The 18,193-nt window shown below is 37.6% G+C and overlaps 1 protein-coding gene across 1 annotated transcript; it reads right to left on the bottom strand.

Annotated features, from left to right (window-relative positions):
* Positions 1-687: 687 nt before the first annotated feature.
* Positions 688-17,847, bottom strand: rbbp4 (retinoblastoma binding protein 4). The gene is made up of 12 exons (XM_077196301.1): positions 17,622-17,847; positions 16,817-16,964; positions 15,844-15,989; positions 15,553-15,726; positions 11,983-12,098; positions 10,767-10,927; positions 2,316-2,442; positions 2,119-2,196; positions 1,954-2,030; positions 1,783-1,840; positions 1,550-1,660; positions 688-1,326 (listed from the first exon to the last, which is right to left on the bottom strand). The coding sequence occupies exons 1-12, from the start codon at positions 17,635-17,637 to the stop codon at positions 1,264-1,266; spliced, it is 1,275 nt and encodes a 424-aa protein (XP_077052416.1). The 5' UTR covers positions 17,638-17,847; the 3' UTR covers positions 688-1,263.
* Between the last annotated feature and the right edge of the window lie 346 nt (positions 17,848-18,193).

Genomic DNA, 18,193 nt, shown 5'->3' with positions numbered 1-18,193 from the left:
TCAGGGTAGGCTTTTTTTTTTTACATCCCCGTACGAGCCAAAATCAAAATACTGGGAAATATTACCTGCTTTTATCTGAAGGTCACTGGCCGTTTAATACAATGGATTAATACTACATTATTGGTTCACTTCATTTTGATGGTCCCTTGAAAACATTCTGTTGACTAAGTAACGTTTCATCTACATTTCAACTAACTCTCATTAGTGTTAGTAGATTGGTAGGGTTAGGGTTAAAATAAGTTGACACGTAGTTGCAAAGTTACTTATAGTCAGTAAAATGTCTGTTGGAGGATCATCACAATAAAGTTCGCAGATATTAAGCAGTTAGTTGACATGTATTTGCATAGTTACTGATGTTCAAAGTCGACCATCAAAATAAAGTGTTATCCATTATTGTTTTTAATATCCTTTTGTTTAAAACCAATAATCAAAAAAACGCACCGTTCTCCTCAGTACCTGTGCACGCGCGGCTGCAGTAAAGCGCGAAAACAAAGCAGACAGCCCGCCTAAACTCACGCCAAAGGTAGGTAGTCCACTTTTTGATTGTCTAACTCACGTGGGTCAGGCAAAATGATTTTTATTGCAAGTGGAATTTTTTGAATTTTGGGACTTCATGAGATTTATCTAAAACGACATTCAGTATTTAAAACCGTAAATCTTGCAAAAGCTATACACCAACATTTAAAATAAATTGTATCAACAAAAACAGTTTATTCATAATGTTCTGTACAAAGGTATGGACATACAGGAAAGACACTGAAAAGTCACAATATTAAAGACATTAAACACCACTTGACCGATACATGAAGCTCAAAGTAAAAATAGTACACAAGAGCTGAAGTTATCAATACACCTAGCCATGTAATTGAACGGATGCTTAAATGGAAAAAGAATTTGTCAGACAAGTTAAAAAATAATCTAAAGAGCATCAACATTGAACCACTGCACTCTGGCCACAATTTACTACACACCTGTATACACTTTTCAGATATTAAGTAATACTTTAAGTATACTTCAACTGCAAGGAAATCCACGAGACACTGGTGGGTGAGATGGGTCATTTTTCTCACATTCTGATATTGACCAATGATCAACTGACATTTTTCTTAGAAAAATACTCTATTAACATAGTAGAAAATGACTGGTGGGGAAAGTGTCAATTCTTCCATTGCCATTACTTAGGGGAAAGTTCTTCACGTGTATAGACAGTTTTTTAGAAGAGTTTTGTCTTATGCTGAGAGTGGGTTGGTGTAAAGAGCTGTTTTATCCCTGAACCTCAGTGTCTGCTGCCCCCTCTGGGTCCTCGTCATTGTAGATGTTCTCCGCCTAAATACATCAAAAGAAATACACATAAATAACTGAACTACAAACACAACTAGAAAGGTTATGCTAACAATCACACAAGCAACTCTTTCCATAATAGCCACATTAAGAGGTAGCATATAATTTGTCAGAGAGAAACAAAAAACAGGCTACATCATGACTGAACTGTTTATTTATTTCTAGAGGTGCTGATGCTAAACTCAAAGTTGAAAGAAATAGGACTCACCATCTGCCAGACTTGCATGATGTTGTCCTCAGACACAGAGCAAATCACCCACGGTTCATTTGGATTCCAGGAGAAGTCAGAGATCTTGGCTGTATGGCCTCCATGGATAAACTGAATAAAAAAAAAGTTATCAATAATACGTGAATAACATGACCTCAAAGAGCAATATTATCATAACTAATCAAAATATATAAACACATTTAAAATAAAAACATAACCATATTACTACTTACCAGCAGCTCCGGAGGTCCATCCTCTGCATCTTCTGGCGACTGTTCCTCTCCGATTTTACTGTACAAAAAACCCGCCAAGAAATTCTTATTAGCAGTGTGAAAAGACTTGTATGATAAAGTAGTTCACATTTTAGTGGTAGTCGTGAGTAAACGGAAAGTGAGACAACCTACCTGAGATCCCAAACATTGAGTCTCCTGTCTGTTCCACTGGACGCCAGGATGGTCTCATTATGAGGTGACCACTGAACCTGTGGACACATTTCAAGACATGTTATCACACTCAGTTTTCACCTTTAACAATTCTATCTGCAATGAAGACAAAATGGGAGATGATACCTGGAAGATTTCATCTTTGTGCGACTCAAATGAATGAAGTTTCAGCTTGAGGTTTCGCAGATCCCACAATGCAACAGTCTGTGAGAGACAAATAAAATCAAAACTTGGAAGTCTAAATAGAGATGCGCATTTAAAGAGTATTCACATAAAGAGTATTCACAAGTGCAACAGAACCAAATGCTGAATGTAGCTCTCACTTTGTCAGCAGAACCGGTGGCCAGAATGAATTCACTGTATGGGTTGAAGGACAAACAGTTGACCTCTGCAGTGTGGGCATCTACCGCATGACTGGGTTTGGACGTGTTATTGGACCGTGTGTCCCAGCTAAAGGAAGAGGAAAGGGGTTAAAATACTCCTCACATTAAATAACCACAGACTGAACAGTTAAATATCCTTTTAAAATTACATTTTGTGCTAAAAGACATTAGGATTACAGTAACAAACAGGAAGACAAAAACAGGGAATAAATATATTTAAAAAAAAAATCTTTTGACTGAAATTTCCCTCGGCCAGACCCCATTCCGCAGCCTGTCACACACCAAGTGTGAAGTATTTTTCTAGTAATTAGGAGTATAGTGAGTATATGCATTACCTTCACAAATGAAATAAATAAAAAACATTTGCATTTAAAGAAAGGCCATTTTGAACCGTTTCAATTCCCCCCCCCCCACACTTTTATGAAATTTCAATGTTTTCAATCTAATGCTTTTACAAGACTTGACTCTGTGATTGATGTAGTCATACAAATAATTAACCATTTGCATAACTTTAACACGTTTTTATTTCTAAAAATAATAAAAGCCAACTGAGCTTTTGCTGCCAAGTGAGAGATCACAAACTACATATAATATAATATATCTGTTTTTAACCTAGCCATTATGAATAAATAAATAATATAATGATATTTTTTAATTTAATCTATGTTGATTATATGAAAAGTGAACAGCATGAGCAGGGCTGTACGCAGGGTTTTATAAATACAGAGGTCCTTTGCTCGGGGGTTTGGGGGCATACAATACTTCTGTATCCAGAGACAAATTAGCAATTTATATGAGCATCAAAGATTGTAGGGCTGGGCGATATGAAAAAAAAATCATATCTCTTTATTTTTTGGTTAAATGGCGATATACGATATATATCTAGGTACTTTCTACGTTTTTCTATTTGGATAAAGAAAATATGTATTTATTAAAAAGAAAAAAGAAATTTATTTCACATCCTGCTCAATGATATCCAAACATTGTTGATATTGAAGGATATGGAAACAAATATAGGGAATGTAATGTAGGCTATGCAATATATTATGTGCAAAAAGGTGGTTAAAAATCACATTACAATCTAAAAACAAATATAATGCTTTTGTTTTTAAAATGACTAAAGGCTAAACTAAAAATGAAAATAAAAACAAAAGCACAAACTAATTATATTAGCCTGCATTTGATTAAAGCTCCAGTAGGTCACTTTTGTAAACAAATATTTGTTAAAACTGTCATTATGTCCTGACAGTAGAATATGAGACAGATAATCTGTGGAAAAAAATCAAGCTCCTCTGGCTCCTCCCTGTGGTCCTATTGCCATTTGCAGAAATACACCGCTCCCGGTCAGAAACGACCAATCAGAGCCAGGAGGAATGTCTTAGCAGTGTCAATCACACTCGTGTACGCGCTGATCACCCCTCTCTTGCACAGCGCGAGCGCGTACCGTCGTTAGTGACTCTCCTGTTCGAACTCGTTCATCCAAATGAACGAATCTTTTTTACAGTCATTTCGTTCATTCAACGAAAAAGATTTGTTCATTTTGATGAACGAGTTTGAACAGGATTACGAACGTGCATCACAGAACAGAGCAAGGCGAGAATTTGTGCTTATAAAACTTAAAGTTTTGTATTTTTTTTTTAAATGACCGATCGTTTCGCTAGATAAGACCCTTATTCATCGTCTGGTATCGTTTAAAGCCCTCTGAAGCTGCACTGAAACTGTCATTTGGTCCTTGAAACGTTTGTGTCCTATTGAAGTCCATTATATGAAGAAAAAGCCTGGAATGTTTTCATCAAAAACCTTAATTTCTTTTCGACTGAAGAAAGAAAGACATGGACATCTTGGATGACATGGGGGTGAGTAAATTATCAGCAAACGTTTTTTTAAAAGTGAACTAATCCTTTAACGTTATCTTACTAGCTATTTATAACTTATAGAAAGAGTGCAACGTTATAAAGTTACATGTATTGCAAAATACATAATGATTTGAGGACCAAGTTTGTAGTCAAAGTATGGGCAGGCCATAGTCAATGTAAAGCATATTGTTGATGTTTCGTCCCTATTAGTGAATGTTCCATAACCGTTTATAATCCGCCGTCATCGGTGGTCCTGCTTACTAGCCTGCGCGTTCACGGCAGGCTCCGCTGTGGGGGAGGAACTGTAGCGCAGCGGAGAGCAAGGGGGTTGGACCTATAAGTTGTGCTTCTTCAAATTTTCAGGCTAAGTCAACATTTTCACAAAACTCCCTACTGCAGGTTTAACCCATTATTAGGGCTGTACTCAACCAAAGAAAATCTTGGTCGACTGAAGTCCTGAAATTTTCGACTAAAAAAATAGACTAAAAATGACGTTAGAAAAAAACAAAACGTTTAATTGATTAGCTGCGCACTGTGCGCAGTACTTGGTAGCCTTGTTGTCCGCCTAAATAAAACAAATAAACAAAAAAATAGTAGGCTATTTGCAGTATATTAAATCATTTTTGACCTAATTATTTTGCTCTGAAATGAGTCTGACACACGAATCTGTCGGCTCTGACAGCATTGAAACATGTGCACCTGCGCAATATCATAGCCTATGATTTCCGAAAATAGTACTGTGTTGTCAACTAGTGATATCACAAGAACAGTTGAGGAATATGCAACATAATTTAGACAACTCTTTTTGTCATATGTTATAATAAGTTATAACTGTCATTCAGTTCATCATTTCAGCTGCTCTGTGCATGTCCTCGCACAGAGCTCAGCTTCGCGGCTGAGACACGAATAGACTATTAACTTAAAGCTTTTACTCTTAATAAACACAAAAGGCACGTCCACTATAGTAAAAAAAAAAAAATATTTATTACTCTTAATAAACACAAAAGGCACGTCCACTTTAGTAAAAAAAAAATATTTATTACTCTTATTAAACACAAAAGGCACGTCCACTTTAGTAAAAAAAAAAAGAATATTCATTACTCTTAATAAACACAAAAGGCACGTCCACTATAGTAAAAAAAAAAAGAATATTCATTACTCTTAATAAACACAAAAGGCACGTCCACTATAGTAAAAATAAAATATTTATTACTCTTAATAAACACAAAAGGCACGTCCACTTTAGTAAAAAAAAAAAAATATTTATTACTCTTATTAAACACAAAAGGCACGTCCACTTTAGTAAAAAAAAAAGAATATTCATTACTCTTAATAAACACAAAAGGCACGTCCACTATAGTAAAAAAAAAAAAGAATATTCATTACTCTTAATAAACACAAAAGGCACGTCCACTATAGTAAAAAAAAAAAAGAATATTCATTACTCTTAATAAACACAAAAGGCACGTCCACTATAGTAAAAATAAAATATTTATTACTCTTAATAAACACAAAAGGCACGTCCACTTTAGTAAAAAAAAAAAAAAAATGTATTACTCTTATTAAACACAAAAGGCACGTCCACTTTAGTAAAAAAAAAGAATATTCATTACTCTTAATAAACACAAAAGGCATGTCCACTATAGTAAAAAAAATATATTTATTACTCTTAATAAACACAAAAGGCCTGTCCACTTTAGTAAAAAATAATATTTATTACTCTTAATAAACACAAATGGCACGTCCACTTTAGTAAAAAAAAAAATTTATTAAACCAGATCAAGAGCAGAAACGAAATAAAGTGCATAACTGATACGCCAATTCCTATAGCCTACTCAAAACAGACAGGGCAACCTACCGCAGACAAGATAGCTTACCGCTTTTAGATATGTCATGTTTGTCGTCGAGCTGTGGAAGGCAAACTGTTGCTTGCAAACTTTGCATTCGGCCTTTTTCCCGTTATCAATTTTTACAAAATGCTGCCACACTGTCGATGTCTTTGTTGTTGACATGTTAGAAGACTGACTATTAAACGCTCTCACAATTAAATAAATAACATTCAGCATCAAACCTTCTATAGCCTACTTATCTGTCTCTCTTCTCCAGTGTTACCTGTGAAACAGGGGTACTCTGAAAACACCCCCATTGGCAGTTAGTGCTTTCCCCCTGATGAAATGAGCGTGGCAAAGCTGATGAAATGAACGCAGCAAAACTGATGAAATGAATGAACGCGCAAAAAAATCGACCAATCAGAATTTTCGTCGAACCAGAACGTATCGACCAAACTCATTGACTGGGACATTACAGCCCTACCCATTATAATGGTCACTTTCATAAAAATATACTTGTAGGTTTAAAATTCCACATATGGCACATTTATTGTCTCCAACAAAAATTTTAGCAATATGTATATTTTAGTCAGAATTATTGCGCTACTATTCTATTGTGCTCGTCTGTTTGGCGCGCATGCGCGCGGCGGCGCTAATTAACGGAAGCTTTAATTTTAGCGGAGATTCATCTGACAGGGCAAGCTGCTTTAAACTTGTTAACTATATCTTGCCAGTTATTTTGAAGCGCTTAGTACAATTTGTCCTAAACAGGACACAAGCTTATATTATGTTCTTTCACTGCAGCAGCTCACACTTCATCCTCTGCTATTTTTCAGATGTGCTTGTATCAAACTACTGTATTGATATAAACGGTATTGCCTCATTCCATATCGAAAAAAAAAAAAAAAGGATATATTTTAAAAACTCGATTTACCGCCCAGCCCTAAAAGATTGGTTTCAGCAACTTGTTTTTTCCTTAATTAATTGCACCACCTATTGGCTTAATGATGTAAGTTGCGCAAACAGGAAGTGGAGTGATACAAACAGTAAAAAAACTGCCAGTGCTGATACTGGTGAAATATAACATTCGAGGACCATATACAAATATTAATATTTATACAATACTACTATTATGGAATTATATTTTATAGGTGCTTGTGTTGTTAAATTGAGCTTATATTTTACACTGTAATTAGCAAAGAACATGTATACGTGTTAAATAGGAATACATTGTAATAATGTTAATCTCATGGGCACAGTTTGCAATACCTACTCTTCCTCTCTCATCTCCATCACATTCTCTCCTCTTCGCAGTCTACTAATCCTTACCTGTATATCTTATCTTCCCAAAGCTGAGCTTCGATTGATACAGTCTTTGCAAACTGATTGTTTCTGTTACTCGTAAGTATAGCTAAACCAAACAACTGTTTATGATAAAAGTTTTGAACATCTCGAAGGCCAGACTCGGACTATATGACCATTAACTGAAAGCGTGTCGTGATTCGAAGCGCTGGAATTCACGCTTGGCTCGCAGCTTCTGTGAACAAAGCCCTAAAGCATACTTAGATTTTTTTTTTTTCCCATCTCGCCTGGGAAACCAAGTGAGAGTTGCGACGGCGTCGCACTTTATTTAGGGGTGCACTTTTCGCGCATCTACATTTAAAATAACGAACGAGAGCGCAAACGTGAACGGCCCCTAAAGCAGCTAAGATGAAGTCGGTTATCGTGGCGATATGCAATATCATTGCAGCACCAAAGTAGAGTTAACATTAGGCAATTATTTCACAACCTTCATTATGCACCTATCCTGACCTTGGGGACCTAAAGGGTGGGTAGGCTACAGCCCTAGACATGAGTAAGATAGGATCATATACCCGATATATGATCCTATCTTACTCGTCGGACATGATTTTGACCACTTAATTTAGTTTTGTATTGAATAAAGCCTTTCTTTAAAGTGAATTTCGTTTTTTATAAATTATATCTTAAAGGAACACGCCGACTTTTTAGGACTTTAGCTTATTCACTGTATCCCCCAGAGTTAGATAAGTCCATACATACCTTTTTCATCTCCGTTCGTGCTGTAACTCTGTTTGACGCACCCACCGCTAGCCTAGCACAAAGACTGGATGTAAATGGCTACAGCTAGCATACTGATCCCAATAAGTGACAAAATAACGCAAAAATTTTCCTATTTACATGTTGTGATTTGTATAGTCACAGAGTGTACAAATAACAAGGTCATATGAGACAGCCATATTTTAACCATATAAATACTGGGAACTATATTCTCAGAAGGCTAAGCACTGCTACCTGGGCGGAGTGATTACCGCAGCACCTGAGACGCACCGTGGTGAGGAGCAGAGAGTTCGTTCAGAGTTGGAGTAATAGAGTCCGCAATTACTAGATAGTAAATGCATAGTTTACAATCATGGGTGTTCACTGTATTGTAAAGAGCTGCGACTATAAACAGGAGATACCAGGTAAGGGCTAGGATAAACTATTATTTTTTAAACGATTAATCTAGCGATTATTTTTTCGATGCATCGATTAATCTAATGATTCATTTTTCCAGTCCGATTCGATTTCGATTCTCGATTTTCTCCCCATTAATTGACTAATAGCAATTTATACATGTTGATTTACATATCTGAATGAAAAAAAAAACATGAATTCCTTAGCATTGCAAAACATGTTTATTGTTCTTAAAATTCCAAAATAAAAGACTATACAAGTGCAAAGTAATGCATTCTTAGTCAGTGGTAGCATTCAATAAAACCTTGAATCCTTGAAAACACATAGGCCTAGCTTACTGAAAAAAAAGTGCAATCTGTCACGACACATTAAAGAACCACAAAATAGTAGGCCTATTTATAGTTTAACTTTCTTTGACTGACCAAATTTGAAAGTTGAGACTTTATAAAATGTTACCTTCTTAGTCCTGTCTGTCAGCGCGCTGTCAGTATCCTCTATGTATTTTCCACGACATTAATAGCAATAAGCGCATACTTGCAGCAGTCTCGCACGCGCTTAGAGCTCGTGTGAATTGCACGTATAAAATGAACAACCTCGATCCATCAGGAAACACCACGTTCGCTGCATTTCAATGCGCTTTGTGACATTTTTTCCTTTTGCGCGAAGAAGCCGTTTGCCGGAGATGTGTTAAAAGATAGCGGAGTGCATTCATGATTATTAAGCTTCCGGTATAATAATCATCCTGGCGCCGTGTCTGAGTGAGTAATTTACTCTTTAAAATAAAATACTTTTACTCATTTAAGACTGCTCTTATGAGAACACTCGACAAAACGGACAGTTTGGCATAATTTGTGTGTTATGGTTCGTTCAAGGCCGAAAGAGAACTGGATACTGACGCACATTTTTATGCGTGTTGTGTGTGTGTGTGTACGAGTGCGTGCCACTGCCGCCTTGCACTTATGATAGTCTGAGGAGCCACTCGTGTTGCTATTACTATGGTTGCCGCCATCTTTGTTTTGGGTCTGACGAATCGGCGTGCATATTTTGCGTCGACTTAATCAATGACGTTGACGCGTTGTCCCAGCCCTAATGAGGTTTCATAGAATTGCAATCAAAAATGATGACCTGATGAATCAATGGCTACTTGCTCTGGATATCGATCCAAACACACCTAAAGAGATCATCAAGGACCATCGTGTTTGCTCAGTACATTTCACTGAGGACGACTATTTTGAGAAAATGGAGTTTGCCACACGGACCATGAAGCACAGACAGGACAAAGTAGATCACCTGCGGCTGCGGTAAGTGTTCCATTATGTTTTTAGATGACCATCTTGTCTATCAGCTACCAAAGTTTGTAACTCCTCGTCTGTGTATTCTGGCTCATAAAGATATGGTTCTGGATCTTGGTTTGATACCAAGTAAAAATCATCTGACAATTCCTCAAAGTTAGCCATGATCACCATTCACGTCCGCTACTAGCTAGTTAGTCCCGTTGGTTTTGTTGATGGAAGAAACAACGGTGCGTCTCAGGTGCTGCGGTAATCACTCTGCCCAAGTAGCAGTGCTTCGTCTTATGCAAATACAGTTCCCAGTATTTATCAATTAAAAGATGGCTGTGTCTCATATGATCTTGTTATTTGTACACTCTGTGTCTATACAAATCACAACATGAAAATGTTTGCATTATTTTGTCACTTATTGGGATTAGTATGCTAGCTGTAGCCATTTACATCCAGTCTTTGTGCTAAGCTAGGCTAGCGGTGGGTGCGTCAAACAGAGTTACAGCACACACGGAGATGAAAAAGGTATGTTACATATAGTATTATAAATTCAGACGTTGATGATATAAAAAATAAAATAAACGTATTAGAATAACTTTTAAAATGGAGTAAACACAGAGCAGTTTTTTCCGTGAGCGAAGTGATAACAGAACGCTTAAGAGTGGAGAGAGGAACGTGCTTTTGCTCCACTCCAGGCTTTGATCACATCCCCCTCAGCAGGGTGAATACACCTCGTCCTTCTTTAATTTCAGTTTGAATAGGTCTTCTATTAAGACATTTATTACACTATTTGTAAGCATATTGACGGCCTTAAAATTACGAAAAGTGAATTTAAGACATTAGTACAGAGGGGAACCCTGATATTGACGGAAATCCGTTGTAGACTCTGCAATTAACGGAAATCCGTCGTAGCGACAGGGAACTTTAATCCCTGCAAAAAGTACTTACATCATAAGCTTTTGGTCATCTGCAACAGACCCAAAGAGAGACTCGTGCAGCAGGTGCCAGGACACGTCCTCCACTACAGCAGTGTGACCAGTGAAAATGGTCTTGGCGTCCACTATTTTTCCCTCCTTTGGCACCGTGCTGATGTCCCACAGACAGATGGTCTGTAGAAAAACAGAAGAATTCTTAGGAGCATGCACAAAAAGCAAGATCCTCTACATCTAAATTTTTCAATTTAATTTAGCATTGGCTAAATTTAGGGTACATAAAAGCATAGAGCTTAAGTCTCCATATAATTAAGACAATGATAGTGGGAGTTAGGGGTGTGGAGAAAAAAAACGATTCTTAGATGCATCACGATGCGGGCGATTCTGAATCGAATCACAAATGTCAAACATTGATTTTCTAAATGTTAATTGATAACATAATATTGACGGAACGCAAAAGGCGCCTGGAGAGTCTGTGGCGTGCAGCTATGCACATAACAGAGACGCATGATGGATGAGCGAGAAAGCTGACCGCACCCTGTGCATTAAAATCTAGCGTAACGTTGGCTTCTATGAAGTTGAAGGGGGAAAAGGACCTGGACAAGAGCCACACTTTATGCAAGTAGGGCTCCAGACTGTGACCAAATGGGCGACCACAAGGTCACACTGGTGCGACCACCACGCTGTCCAATTGATAAGAGCTGCAACTTCCATTACATACGAGGAACAACAAACAGCAATTTAAACGAAACCGCGCCATCCGTTTAAGCTGCGCTGAACGTTTTTGCACAGTGCGAGCTCAGAACAGGGTTACTCGTGGGCCGATCTCAATCACGCGACACTATTATTACACAGCGCCAGTGGGAAGCATTTGAATTCACCGCATAATTCTGTTATAAACCACACGTCAGATCAAACAGCGCTGACATGGAAACCATGACAACCTTAAAAGTTTCCACCTAACTCGGAAAATACAAACTCTATAGCAACATTTATTTTCAAATCATTCCCATTTGTTTAATTAATAAAATATATTGAAAGTAAATTCATTATGGATCATTACAAATACTTTTGTTTAAAAGTACCAAGTAGTGTCAAACTGAGAAAAAGAGAAATTCTGTATAGAAAAAACATGCATCGGTAATCGTTTTATCATCGCATCCCTCTGAATCGTAGTCGAATTGTGAGGTGCCTAGAGATTCCCACCCCTAGTGAGAGTACAAATGTCTTACGTGGTCATCAGATGCACTTAACAGACAGCCACTCAGGTTGGGATTCCAGGACAGACCATAACCTTCTTTCTGATGGCCCCTCAGACGCAGGTCAGGAGTGCACTCTCCAGAGGGGTCTTCAGGAGCACAGGAGGAGAACACAAATTTAGAGTAAAAAAACAAACAATATTGACATCTGACGCCTTCACACAATGGCAAAAAGCTTAGGGATTAGAAATAAGAGTTAAGTCTCCCATTATCATGTTTTCCCTACATTTTTTTTTTTTTAAGTCATGAAATTAAGAATTTATTCTCATCTTAGGTTTGGTATTTTTAGTGCTTTGCTTTAGCTGTTAAACAGTTTGCATTTTGCATGGCGTCTTCAAACCAATTCCTTTAAAGCAGTGGTTCTCAAACTTTTTACACCAAGTACCACCTCAGAAAATATTTGGCTCTCCAAGTACCACCATAATGACCAATATGAAAATACAGTAGCATAGTAGGCCTAACTATTCAGCTACAGTTCTGCACAGCTCAAAAACGAGGCAGTTTTATTTCTAATAAGAAAATGTATTATTGTCAGCAATTTTAAACATTGTAAAAACACAGTTTGAATATTAACACTGCACTGTGCTGCTTACATACAGGTAAAAAAAAAAAGAAGAAAACCTTAAATAATGGTTAAATTCAAATGTATTGCACCTAAAAGTGAAATAAAAACTGTACTGGACTTAAATATTAACAGGGTGGGAAATTAGCACCTGCCACCAGCCAATGGCTGGTACTTTTTCAAAAAGTGGCGGGTGACTTTGCCTTGTATACCAGCCACAGTGGCGGGTAGATTGTAAAACATTTTTATTGGTTACTATTTAAAACATTCCTTGTAACGGATTGGACATCTTTTGTCAAAGAATGCTTTTGCTAAGTAAAAATAATGCACTTTGTCAAGTAACTAATTTGATTGGTTTTCAGCGCTGTGCGTAACGGACACAGCGCACGGACACAGCGCTGAACGGACCGTGACACATATAGCTGAGCTGAGGTAGCCTACAGACGAAAGGAAAATTAAAAAAATGTGGCGACATATGCCCGGTGTTAAGAGGCCCGCCGCGGAGTCAGCAGTATATGAATGTACAAACTATTGAGGGCAAAGTAAATAAAAAGTGAAGGTACTTTTCGAACAAGTGGCGCATTGATGACGAAGGGATAACGAGGGAATGGTTAGCCTACCTTCCCGTCGAACAGTCCATGCACTGTACTTACTGTCGAACCTATGCGTCGTCCGAAAATGCAAACAATTTGTTCATTAGAGGGACAACTAACCTTAAAATAGAGTCAATAATGAATATGACCAATTCTATTCAGAAACGTCCATGTGATCGGAAAAAAGGGCAGACCTTTTCGGGACTACGTTTGGATGTGCAAGTAAGTAAATTACTAACTTGAAGTTGTGTTTTGTGATGGCTAGATAGCTATCGTTTTTTTAGTTTAGCGATAGTTTTAGCAGCCGCGAGGATAGGAGCCGATACCGTGGGTGCTCCGGAGCTCGATTATGTGTCAGTTAAACTTTTCATCTCCAATCCTATCTGTATTTGTGAGAAGTGGTGCTTTCCTGAGTTGAAAGATAGCCTACTTTACGGCTTTATTATCGAGTTAAGCCTCTGGGGTCGACAAACGCGCTGGCACGTTTTGCTGGATTTTTTTTCAAATAGCAGCAAAATACATTTAAATACTCCATCATTTGTGGTCATACAGACTTAACTAATATTAAAAACTAAACTGTAAAATAACCATGCATAAAATTCTCTCAAAAATACAAACATGTACATACATGTTGCTCACATATTATGGTAGCCCTGTTTGTGCTAAATAGTGCTTTTTCTTAAAAAAAAAAAAAAGGGCGTGCGCCTGTGAGCATCCACGGAGGAAAACATAAATTGGCGCCTGAGTGCAGCATAACTCATATTGTTAAATGGATTAAACGAATTACATATTTTTAATGGACGTCAATGTTATCAAAGTCACAGTTCTCATTCATAAATTTGAATTCCAGAAAAAGTGGCTGGTAGATAATACAAGTGGCTGGTAAAATTGGGCATCCAGCAGCCACTGTGGCTGGTGGGCAAAAAAGTTAATTTCCCACCCTGAATATTAAGTAAAAAAAGTACTGTACTTAATAAAAAAAAAGTTAACACAGGCTGTGTATTATTTAACCTTTTTACACGTACATTAAAAATATTTTGAATGACCCACGTGAGTTTTTCAAGGCGACCCTTACTTATCACTTTACTGTTTCCATGGCGACGCGCATTGCTTGTCATGTGACACGGCAGCGCTGAGTGACTATGATCTGCTTTTATTTCCTTTTTTATTTAAATATTCAGATGCGTTAGCTATGGCATGAAATATCTGATATTCCTATTGTCAAATATATGCAAATGTAAGTGTTTTCTTATTTAAACACCTTTATAATGATCGCGTTAGTTGAGCTATATGGGCACTACCATGTTAGGTTGTGCCACTGTTCAGAGAATCGGATCTGTTGGATTTACAACACGCGAATTCATCCACTTATCCCGAAATATATGAAAGTGTACCACTAGTGGTACACGTACCACACTTTGAGAACCACTGCTTTAAAGGGTTAGTTCACCCAAAAATGAAAATGATGTCATGAATGACTCACCCTCATGTGGCTCCAAGCCCGTAAGACCTCTGTTCATCTTCGGAACACAGCTTAAGATATTTTAGATTTAGTCCGAGAGCTTTCTGTCCCTCCATTGAAAATGTATGAACGGTATACTGTCCTTGTCCAGAAAGCAAATAAAGACATCATCAAAGTAGTCCATGTGACATCAGTGGGTTAGTTAGAATGTTTTGAAGCATCGAAAATACATTTTGTCCAAAAATAACAAAAACTACGACTTTATTCACAATTGTATTGTCTTCCGGTTCTGTTGGGGATCCGCGTTCACGAGTCCGCAGTGACGCTGATGACGTAAGACGGTGCTGACGTGTATCTGGTGCGTCCGTGTATTCGGGTTCAAATAAATATGGCTGGGCAAAAAAGATTGTTTTGTTTCCAGAGTGCGTCTCCCTCAGACTGTAAACGAAGCTCGGGGGCACCAGACACACGTCAGCAGCGTCACTGAACGCGGATCCACAACAGAACCGGAAGACAATACAATCCTGAATAAAGTCCTAGTTTTTGTTATTTTTGGACCAAAATGTATTTCCGATGCTTCAAAACATTCTATCAAACCCACTGATGTCACATGGACTACTTTGATGATGTCTTTATTTCCTTTCTGGACAAGGACAGTATACCGTTCATACATTTTCAATGGAGGGACAGAAAGCTCTCGGACTAAATCTAAAATATCTTAAACTGTGTTCTGAAGATGAACGAAGGTCTTACGGGCTTGGAGCAACATGAGGGTGAGTCATTAATGACATCATTTTCATTTTTGGGTAAACTAACCCTTTAAAGCATTGCCTCTCAATACATTCAGATGGACGTTTTGGAAGTTGTGTCAGACTGTGCACTGTTTTACTAAGTTAAAATATGAACAAAATGTTTCTAGCTCATACCAGGTTTGGAGGGGTGTTTAGTGTAGTCAAAGACCAGCACATCACTAGTGGGAGTCTTGGTGGCAATGATGCAGGGGTTCTGTGGCATGTAGCGAGCCCTGTTCACCTCTCCCTCATGATTAATCTTGATTTCAATCTCTATCTTGCCACTCACCGAGCCAAAACCACCAAATTCTATAAACAAACAGAGAGCAAAAATGTGATAACTTGTCATAAGTACATAGGTGGAGATTATGCATTCAAAGTTTCAGTTTATGATCTACACATCTTCATACATGGTAAGCCACTCACCTCCTTTTTCACTGTCATAATGTGAGGCATCAAACTGGGCATCATCATTGGGCAGCTGGACGCTGGCAATAACCAGGTGATTCTGCTCATCAGAGGTATGTGTGCCGAGAACCAGGCGGTGCACACTAAAATCCTTCCCTTCAGGTCTGTCAAACATGACAAGTATGAATGTTATTAATGTTATATAGAAAAGTAGACATTCCATTCATCTCGCTGTCAAAGATCGCAGTAGGCTGACAGTCGGAGTCAAACGGACGTCATCAATGGAGGCAATTAGGGTCAATTTTAATTTCATGCCGACTTTAATGCGGCTTGCTTTGACAGATGCGTGTGCAGTTTAATACACTTGAGACATTTTCCACAGTGCATAACTTTGTTTTTACTGTTGTATCCTTCTGTAAATGTTAGAAAGCCATGCGAGTATTTCTATTTTGCATAAAGGCTAGCCCTGACAAAGAGTGTCTACATTAAACTTCAGTGAAAGCAGATTAATTTCTGAGAGAAAATAAATATGAGCTTAAAAATCTACATGTCACAAGTAATTGTATTTTCTGAGAGCAGTAAGCATAAAGGACTATTGTAATGGAGTAATAAATGTAATGTCAGATGAGTGAATGTTTCCCTCCAACCTCATACCAGTAAATTTAGTTTGTACTTTGATTTTTTTTAATTATAATCTTAAATGAGTGATGAGTTTTACTCTAAAATGGTAGGAATCAGTATCTCAGTGCTTAATTGCACACAAATACATTCACATTCATTTGTACTTATTTCACATTGTTTGAAAGACAACATTGGGCAGAACGTAAAAAAAGTGTGAATAATCGATTAATTCATTTTAATTTAAATTACTATTTTTTTCTCCATCCGATTAATCAAGAATTAATCGACAGATTAATCGTTTATCAAAATAGTGCCTAGTTTCGGCTCTTTTTTAAAGCTGATGACAGTAGTTGTGATTGTGTTAACTTACCTGGTGACATCTGGCAACCATTGGGCAGTAAGACTGGGCCACTCCAGAGCGTGAGTCATAACCAGATCGTAAAGAAACGGGGTGTTTTTCTTCCATATTTTATATTCTTCATTTATCACCCTCTCCTCCACAGCGTCATCAAATGCAGCTGTAACAAAAAAGGGGCGGGAAAACAAGATGAGATCTGTCAAAACGCCTTCAATGCGCCGTGAATATGTAAGGTCATAAAGTCGTTTATATTTTCTACCCCAACTGCTGTGCGACAAGTTACTTTACGTATAATCTATTAGCATCACCATTCTAAGAGGAAGATGCAATTAATATTGTCCAATATTTATAGACAAACTCTATGGAAAAACGACTTACTTAATATCATAGCCCAACATTTTGCATTTAGAATCAGTTAACGTTAGAAGAGCAAAAAAACAACAAACAAAAACAACAACAACAATATTGAAAGCTTCAAGAAAAAAGCGACGCATAACATGGATTTACATACTTCAACTTAAAAACTAAACAAACTAGCCGAAGCTAATTCGGCGCTATTTAACCTAAACTATTAAGCTCTTTAGTTGCTTTCCAACATGTTGTTCCCATCACAAAAGAATGGATTTATGCCGAATAACAGTTCATGTGTTCTCAGAACAAGCTAAAAACAGTATAGATGCAGCAAAGACTGTGTCGTTATGGCGGGATTCGGCCTGCCCAGAAAACACACCAACAAACACCTCAGCTGCCGCTGCCGGCTTCATTTAAACGGTCGCCGCTAAAAGAGAGCCCACCGGATGCACGAAATCATACTAACCTTCTTTATCAGCCATAACGACTCGACAGACAGCTATCACTCGTAAACTGAACCGATAACAAGATACCGGTGTAGTTTCCTCTGGAGTGCAGGATGCTCTTTGTCTCGCGCCGGCGTGCACGTTCGCGCCAACTCGGACAGACACAGCAGAGCACGCGCCACCAATGAACGGGGAGAAGAAGAGCGGCTTCTTCTGCAGAGGGGGCTGATCGCACACTACAACCAGTATACTGCCCTCTGGTGATACCACGTGACAAAACATGATTGAATTTCTTTTACAGTATTTGTATAATGTAACAGTATTGAGACTTTAATGGTAATAAATTAGCACAATTGATAATACAAAAAATACAATAGTGTTAGCTATAATTTCATTTTTACAGTATGCATATTATTTAACACTATTGTTAAATAGTTTCACAATAATATAAAAAACGAAAGTGAAACAACCCATCAAATTACAGTAATTAATCCATTAAGGGGAAATATGGTTATTCGCCTAAAAATGTTCAAAACCTTGTTTGCCCTAAAACTGGCTTATTTATGCAAATTATATATATATATATTTTTTT

Source organism: Siphateles boraxobius, unplaced genomic scaffold, assembly GCF_051911475.1.
Source record: "Siphateles boraxobius isolate OS27281-9 unplaced genomic scaffold, OSU_SipBor_1 35, whole genome shotgun sequence".
NCBI lineage: Eukaryota > Metazoa > Chordata > Actinopteri > Cypriniformes > Leuciscidae > Siphateles > Siphateles boraxobius.
Note: the sequence above shows the minus strand (reverse complement) of the source record. Positions and strands in the feature narration are given on the sequence as shown.

What these genes read in the sequence shown, in the direction of transcription:
- rbbp4 (XM_077196301.1), bottom strand. An exon ending in TAAGTGCATCTGATGACCAC is followed by an intron (nt 10,928 to 11,982) that starts GTAAGACATTTG and finishes GTTTTTCTACAG; the next exon opens with ACCATCTGTCTGTGGGACAT. An exon ending in CCACCGGTTCTGCTGACAAA is followed by an intron (nt 2,197 to 2,315) that starts GTGAGAGCTACA and finishes TGTCTCTCACAG; the next exon opens with ACTGTTGCATTGTGGGATCT.